Raw genomic sequence first — 8,931 nt, forward strand, 5'->3', positions numbered from 1 at the left:
CCTTTTCAGCATCCAAAAAAATCAGCGCTGCGGGAACTTGATTATTTTTTTCCAAAAATTCTAATAAATTTACAATATGTCTCACATTATTTTTCATTTGTCTATCACTTATAAATCCTGTTTGATCACTATGAATCTTTTGCTGCATAACCTTCATTAATCTATTTGCTAAGATTTTAGCAAATATCATAATCAGTATTTAAAAGCGATATTGGTCTGTAATTTTTAGTTTGAGTAAGATCTTGATCTTCCTTTGGAATTAACGTTATGAAAGCTGTTTTCCACGAAGGAGGCACTTCTCCTCCAGACTGAATTGTTCTAAATAATTCTTTTAGAGGTTCCACCATTTCTATTTGTAAGTTTTTATAATAAATGGCTGTCAAACCATCTGTTCCAGGTGCCTTACCCACTTTTAATTGTTTAATTGCTAAAATAATTTCTTCAACAGTTATCAATTGATTCATTCCTTCCCTTTGCTCTTGTGTAAGTACAGGGATATTCACACCTTGTAAATATCTATCTATATCTAGACCTTGAGTTACATCCCTAACATATAATTGAGAATAAAATTCAACAAAAGCCTTTTTAATATAATTTTGCTGAAACACCTCTTTACCCTTATATTCTATCTTATCTATATTAGGTAACTTTTGTTTTTTCCTTAACAGATAAGCTAACCACCTACCTGGCTTATTAGCATTGCAAAAAGTATTATGTTTAGCATACCGTAAATTAGTTGCCACTTGGTCTGCCATCAACATATTAAACTGCCCTCTTAACAGACTCACTCACATCTCACTATTCATGATGCCCCGAGGTGTAAAAAGAAAGAGGCCCCTTATCTTTTCCATTCTCTTCTTAATAGCTCAGCACAAAAGAAAGAGAGTTAGAAATTGCCTGGGACATAATCACGCCGGGTTGTACTAGACTAGAGAATGTTAGAATAAGAATACAATAAGATAATCTTTGTCATTTTTTACTGTGGGCACAACAGCACACATCAAAAATGAAATTTAGTTGCCTGCTCTCAGAGTGAAAAACATACATGACACACACCTAAAACATACTATAAACAACATATGTATGGACCCACACCCCTATATATATATACATACCAATAAAATATTAAATACTACCCATCTTGAATATATAATGGAAGGAGGAAGCCTGAGAGTTCACAAGGTTAATGCTGTATGGAATGAAACTATGATCATTGTTTCTCGGATCTTTCATTTTATTCCTTTAGGCTTCATTGTGTTGCCTTCCGCTGCCGAGAAACTCTTGAATACAGGGACTGTAGTAGCCGGGATTTTAATTGAATCTGGTCTTGGTAGGGAAAGGGGCGGAGTTGATCGCTGGGGGGAAAGCCTGGTGTCCGACCAAGAGACCGCAGCGCAGCGCAGCAGAAGCACCAGCAAGCGATCCTTTGGGGGTGGGGGAGGGCAGGTCGAGCGCATTCAGGATCGGATCGAAGGAAAATGGCGGCAGCCAGCCGGAGGGTGGCGAAGGTAAGCAACCAGGTGATGCGGAGGTGGGGAGACCCTTTTAGGGCTTCGAGGGCATCTCGAGGAAGGCGGAAGGGGCGCGAAAGGAGAGGCAGGTTGTGCTTCAGAAAAAGCCGCAAGCGATTGAGGTTGCTAAAACGCGCCTCTTTGGAGGAGGAGGAGGAGGAGACGAGGGGTCTCGAACCGGCAGCTCGGGGGGGGGGAGCCCCCTCCGGCATCTCCAGGAGGAAACAGTAAGAAATAACTTGCCAGGCAACCAGGCAGTTCTGGAGGCTTAATCGGGATGGGGTGGGCAGGCAGTAGCAGTCTCCGGCAAGCCGCCCCTTTGACGGGGTTTACTGTGCGCCTTTTATTTTTAGAGAGTTTCGGCAGAAAATGTTTCGCTTCAGTTTTTCAATACTGAGCTTCAGTTTTGGGCTCGGAGAGGACAGCTTTAACGGGATGCTCTCCGATACGTGGGTTGGAGGAGCATCTGTCTGGACTGTCCTCGCATGCTTTTTTTTAATAATTTGGTGCCCAGGATGCCTCCTTTAGAGCTGGAGAGGGATAATTTTGAGCCTACTGCCTGCGGGTAGCCCTATTTTGAAGGAAAATGCTTGAAACGAAGGCCGCCTGGAGGAGGAGGAGGAGGAGCTCTTCAATGCTTTCGGTTTCGTTTACTGTGAGCTGGAAAGCTTTGCGGGGAAGGAGGGGGGGGAGGAAACAGAACCAAACTCAGAAGATGTCTGGAGAATGTGAAGTGATCTGCGACTCAGAAAAGCCATAAAGTGGATCTGTGCGCTACTAGATATAAGCCACTGCACTTTACAGTGACTTGAAAATGAAAAGAATTGTAGTATTGCTTGTAGTCATTTTATACGAGCTAGAGTGCGATAGACTTAATAGCTTATTGTTGTTAGCATATGGTTGTTTATGATTGTTTTTACTTTTATACCTTGTATTTAGCTCTGGGAAGTGGGGGAGGGGGGAAGGGGAGGGGGGAGGGTTAGGGAGGGCTAGGAAGGGTTGGGTGGGGGTGGGGGGAGGGATTGTTAAAGATAAAATGTATTGAAAAACTTTTCAATAAAAAAAGAAAGAAAATGAAAAGAAGAGGCGCTCCGGATTCATTGGATTTCAACTCACATAATTCCACCTTAAATCCAGGATGAGAGCACTAGGTTGGGGAAAGGCTAGCATAGAAACATGCCAGGCTTGCTGGAAAATGTGTCCGGCTGCTGTCAGCATTGGTTTTGGAACTATTTTGGTGTGGGCGTGGTTGTTATTATTGATCACCGCACAGTCAGCCAGATGTTCAGACTGGATTTGGCATTTTTGTCTACCTATTGAGTCCTTACCAAAGACCTGAGATAGGCAGATGTGGATGTTTGATGGTGTTACAGATATTGTCGCAGGATGGAAGCAGTTCCTAGTAAGGCCACCTTTTGCAATTGACTAATGGCGAATTTGTCAATGCCAATGGTGTTCAGGTGGTGCTCCAGTTGTTTTGGGATTGCACCCAAGGTACTACCCTTGCTTGCCTTTGCCACAGTCTTTCTATTTCTATTTGTAGGTCTTTGTATTTTGTTATCTTCTCCAGTTCTTTCTCATCTAGTCTGCTGTCTCCAGGCACTGCCACATCCACTATCCAGACTTTTTTGTCTTTCTTATGGACAGTAGTTAAGTCTGGGGGTGTTACGTTGCAGATGTTTGTCTATTTGAATTCTTGAAGTCCCAGAGCAGTTTAACTTTATCATTTTCTATGACTTTCTCTATTTTATGAACCCACCAGTTCTTGCTTACAGGCAAATGATATTTCTTGCAGATCTTCCAATGCACCATTGTTGCTACTTTGTCATGCCTGCTTGTAGTCAGTCTGTGCGATCTTCTTGCAGCAGCTTACAAGGTGGTCCACTGTTTCTTCAGCTTTTTTGCATAGGCGGCACATACTGTCTGTTGGTGTCTTCTCAATTTTGACTTTGTATGCATTTGTCCTTAAGGCTTGGTCTTCTGCAGCCAGAATTAGTCCCTCGGTCTCTTTCTTCAACTTTCCTGCTCTTAGCCATTGCCAGGTCTTGTTATTATCTGCTTTCCCAGCTATTTTTTTTAATGTACTGGCCATGTAGTGCTTTGTCTTCCCATGCCTCTATTCTGTTCTTCATTTGGTCTTTCTTGTAGGCCAGTTTGGTCTCTCCAGTAGTCAGTAAGTCTTCCTGATATACTAATTTCAGTGAATTTTCATCATTGACCTTCAGATATTCTTCCAAAGCCATTTTTTTCTTCTTCAACCATCTGATGTACTTGCAGCATACCAGTCCACCTATTTGCCTTGGTAGATAGAGTCTGTCAATGTCACTGCATGGATGAAGGGCATGATTCATTGTCATTATTTTTCTTGTCTTCCTTTCCATTGCTTTAATTCTGCTTGAGTCCAGTCCACTATTCCAGCTGTATATCTAATGACTGGAATTGCCCAGGTGTTGATTGTCTTCACGGTATTTCCTCCATTGACTTTGGACTTTAAGATCTTCTTCACTCTCTTGATTCACCTCTAATCTTTTTCTTGACATCAGTGTGCTTGATGTTGTCAGCTTGAAGGATATCCAAGTATTTGTAGTAATCTTCCTCATCCAGACTTTTAATGTTATTTTCATGGGGCATCTTGATTCCTTCAGTTTTTACTATTTTTCCTTCTTTGAGAGTAAGCGTGGCACATTTGTCCAAGCCAAACTCCATTGCAATATCTTGGCTATATATACGGACAGAGTTCAGCAGCGATTCTATTTCAGATGATGTTTTTCCATACAGCTTCAGATCATCCATGTAAAGGAGGTGGGATAGTCTGGCAGATGTTTGATAGCCATGTCCTGAGTTATTCAGTATTGTTGATAGAGGAAACTCATCATCATCATCATCATCATCATCATCATCATCATCATTATTATTATTATTATTATTATTATTATTATTATTATTATTATTATTATTATTATTATTATTATTATTATTATTATTATTATACTATTACAACTACTATTTTGTTCATTTTTGTCTTTTCAGGAACTTGATGCCATTAAGAAATCAGGGTTACGATGCTTCCGGGATATTCAAGTAGATGTGACCAATATTCTCCTTTGGAAAGGACTTCTAATGCCGGTGAGCTCAAGGGAGCTAAATACGAACAATTGGGACAGAGAGCTTACAGAAAATTGCAATGTACCTGTCAGAATAACCTAGCATGCTGATTTGGGTTGTCATGAAAACACCACTAAGTATCAGAGTCTTAGTGGAGTGGATTACATTTTCAACTTGGGGTACTAAAAGGCTTTTACTTGTTCACCATTTGGGAAGGGGCTGACATCTTTAATTCTTTAGTTTGGTCTGCAAGGAAAACTGCATTCCCTAGCCTCCTGCTATGAATCATGCTTGTTCCTGTCCTTATACCCAGGATAATCCTCCATACAGTAAAGGAGCCTTCTGGATTGAGATAAATTTTCCATGTGAGTATCCACTCAAGCCTCCCACTGTAAGCTTCAAAACCAAGATCTACCACCCCAATGTGGATGAGAAGGGTAAACTCTGCCTGCCAATCATCAGCAACAAACACTGGAAGCCTAATATAAAGATAGACCAAGGTATGACATGGGCCGGATGGATAGAGGTGGGACTGCTGGATGGCTTTTATTCAATTGCCATGTTGTATATGTTTTTCTCTGCTTCAAGGAAGTGTCACTTTTATTCTTTTCTGCAGTAATTCAGGCCTTGATACATCTGCTAAATGTGCCTGAATTAGACAGCCCGCTACGTCCAGACTTGGCCAAGGAGTTTAGGCAAGATCGTGAGAAATTCCTGTTACGGGCAGAAGATCACACCAGCAATTTCAGTGAGAAGCGGCCGTGAAAATGACCTATGCTCCCCAACTGGAGTCCGCCTTACATAATTGCCTATTTTATTTCTTTTTAGCCCCACAAATCTTTGTCTACTAATGAGATGATAGAAAAGAGGGACCAACAAAAAATGTGCATGATGAAAACTTGGATTTTCCTGACATTAAAGCCAGAACTCTTCATTTGGAAAACATTCATACATACCCTTGAACAAACGTAGGTTCAAAGATGAGATATGGATTCATTTGTATTAAGTTAAATGATCTGTGCCTGGATATGAATGAAAACCTGTGTTACTTTCCCCATCCTGGAGCTAAAATCTATTTCCAGAAAGGGTAGTTCTAGCTTTAAAGTCAGTACTGGATTTCAATAAATTTCAAATCAAACTGAAGAGCTGACACAGTTTTCTAAAACAGAACAATATTTTCCTCCCAAAGAGCAGAACAAATTAGGACATTTGCAAAGTTTCAGGCGTACATCAGAGAAGTAGAGTTAGAATTCCACAGAGAAAACTTAAAAGTACTAAGTTTTCTATTTTCCAAATAAAGAAAAACTGGGTTGATAAGAGGAGGGGAAAAACTGAGACATTTGCTGTGAAAGCAAAGAATGACCTATCAGGAATAAACCAATAGGAATGCTTCTGGAAAAAAGAATATGGCATTTCATGCTTTGCTACGTGCCATTCTCTTGCTAGTATATTTACCTTGGGTGAAGAAAATAAACACATTCTTAATTCTTTCTAATTTATTCTTATATGTTTCCATTTTCATAGTCATTCCTATAATACGTTAGGATTGTTTCCAAATATTTCCTTTTTTATTCTTTTTTTTTTAATTTTAATTCCATTTATATCCCGCCCTTCTCCGAAGACTCAGGGCGGCTTACAAGCTTAGCAGTAAATAAATAAATAAATAAATAAACAGTAAATAAATAAGCAGTAAATAAACAAATAAATAAATAAATAAAATATTCAAAGTTTAATTGGTTTAATGTATTGCAGTTTCTCTCTTTTTTCTTAAGCTTTAGTAATTGGATAGGTTGTGATGCTTTTTAACTCCCCACCCCCACCCCGTCATCATGAAATTATGCTTTGAGCTGATTTTCTGTTCTGTAATAAATGCAGACTATATTTTATTGCAAATAATGATACATTACTGCCATTACAGATTCTTGGTGTCTTATTGTTTTCTCTTCATTTGCTGTATGTGAATTTGATTCTAACACTTTTGCAGAGTTCTAACAACTGTTAACAATGCATGTGGCTTCACAAACACATGTATTGTTAACAAAACGTCATTGTGTAACTGATTGTTTTGGTATAACATCAGTTTTGTATTGGTAGGCAAAGCTTGTAAGCAAAGCACATAAGTACCCCTAGAAAGCGAGAAAGAGACCATTATTTCAGGCATTATTTTTGCCTATCTGAAGTTTCTTCTTGCTACAATGAATCAAATACCCAGTATTTGCCAAGGAGCAGTTCTGTGAAGTATAATAGATTTTTGCTAATCGTGGTATGTCTAGTTTAATAAAAAGAAGGACTGAGGATGACATAATAGTGTTCCAGTATTTGAAGGGCTACCACAAAGAAGAGGGGGTCAACTTATTCTCCAAAGTACCAGAAAGGCAAGACAAGCAATGGATGGAAACTAATCAAGGAGAGAACCAACCTAGAACTAAGGATAAATTTCCTGACAGAACATTTATCGGTGGAACGTCTTGCCTCCAGAAGTTGTGGCTGTACTAACGCTGGAGGTTTTTAAGAAGATGTTTTTAAGAAGAGAGCTTCCTGCTTGAGCAGAGGGTTGGACTAGAAAATCTCCAAGGTCCCTTCCAACACTTATTCTGTTATTCTGATGGAGGTGTTAAGAAAGCGTGGGTCAGATTTTGAGATACATCTGTTGGGGTGGAATGGCCATAGAAGACAGCTATTGTACATCTCTAGAGAGGGCTCTTGAGGAGGCAAAGCAAGTCTTATTTGGATGCTTTCCTTCCTGTTCCAGTGCTTAAACATGGGCCAAAATACAAGCAGTGATTCTTGGTCAATGAGGTGGGGTTGGGGGCCGCTGTTGTCTAGTTGAATCATTCTCACAATGATGTACACCAAGGCTGTCCGGTGTTCAGTATCTCTAAAGATGGTATTAGTTATTGATACTGCAGTGGCGTAGCGTGGGGGGTGCAGGGGGGGCCGGCCGCACCGGGCGCAACATCTGGGGGGGCGCGCTCGCACTCGCAGCTCTCTGTCCCTGCCTGGCTCACTCTCTCTCACTGCAGTGCTGGCTGTGCGAATCCGATCCGAGCCGCCGGGTCGCCGCCCACTGTGGAGGGGGGGTGCCAGGCGTGCGGTGCGGTGCGGTGCGGAGAGAGAGCGAGGGACTATCTGGGGGAGGGACAGTGCAGCGGCCGCCCAGCGTAGCGTTGAGCGCGGGAGAGAACCACACCAGACCAGACCAGGCACGCTGAAAGGGGCGCAAATTACTTGCCTTGCCCCGGGTGCTGACAACCCACGCTACGCCACTGTGATACTGCTAAGTATCAGTTAAGAGTATTGCAAAGGGGAAGTCAGAAGCAAAATATTCACCTACAGTGTTTTCAATAGTGCTACTTTCTTGGCTTTTTGTGGTATCTTTAAATAACAGGTAGTGGAAACTCTGGCGCTCGGTGCAGAGATTCAAAAAGATCTCTAAAATCCTTTTCCTAATTACAGTGAGGGGGAAAAAATATTTGATCCCCTGCTGATTTTGTACATTTGCCTACTGACAAAGAAATGATCAGTCTATAATTTTAATGGTAAGTTTAGTTTAACAGAGAGACAGAATAACAAACCTCCCCCCCAAAAAAAAATAATTCAGAAAAACAGATTTCAGGGGATCAAATAATTTTCCCCCTCACTGGTATTAAAATAAGAATAAAGCTGTACAGTTAGTGCTTAGGATATCAATGATGAAGAATTGCCCATTAAAAAAATCCAATATATTTAAATGGTTAATTCTTCATCAGTAATATCCTGAGCACTATTTGTACAACTTTTGTAACTTCCTTGTCTACTTACTGGTACTATATTTTTGCATCAATTCTTTTTTGTTCCTTTTCCTTTTTCACTTGTTCAACAAAAAAACAGTTTAAAAACTATCTCCAAAGTTATACTGTTTTTAGTTTTAGTTCAGCATATCTGACCTAGGAGAGAAAAAGCAGTGAATTGCCTCTCATTACTCAGAAAGCACAGCTCCTTTGGGCTTGAGCTGAACGACTTCGGGCAGCACGAGTCTCACTGAGGCATGTGGCTGTTGAACCTTCTTAGAGTATGTTATGTACTGGGTTTTGGTGATACCCCATGTGGGTTGCTGGAGCAGCTAATGGCTCTCCAGCAACCCAGACTAACTGTCTCCTGTCCTGCAATTGGCTAGCCCCAGGCTGCAAGAGTGGGTTCAAACCTATTGGCTGCCGCCTAGGGGCTAAACTATATATTGTGGCTGGTTGCAGTCCATGCTTCAGTACAGTTCTGGCAAGAAATGAAGTATGAATTATCCTGTACTCAGCCTCGTGTGATCATTCCAGCACCAAAG

At 40.9% G+C, this 8,931-nt stretch overlaps 1 protein-coding gene across 1 annotated transcript; it reads left to right on the forward strand.

Annotated features, from left to right (window-relative positions):
• The first annotated feature begins 1,366 nt into the window (after positions 1 to 1,366).
• LOC308663081 (ubiquitin-conjugating enzyme E2 L3-like) lies at positions 1,367 to 6,531 on the forward strand. Its single transcript, XM_081319226.1, has 4 exons — positions 1,367 to 1,508; positions 4,542 to 4,637; positions 4,930 to 5,116; positions 5,233 to 6,531. The coding sequence occupies exons 1-4, from the start codon at positions 1,479 to 1,481 to the stop codon at positions 5,379 to 5,381; spliced, it is 462 nt and encodes a 153-aa protein (XP_081175352.1). The 5' UTR covers positions 1,367 to 1,478; the 3' UTR covers positions 5,382 to 6,531.
• The last annotated feature ends 2,400 nt before the right edge of the window (positions 6,532 to 8,931 follow it).

Source organism: Vipera berus, assembly GCF_964194415.1.
Source record: "Vipera berus genome assembly, chromosome: 1".
NCBI classification, from domain to species: Eukaryota; Metazoa; Chordata; class Lepidosauria; order Squamata; family Viperidae; genus Vipera; species Vipera berus.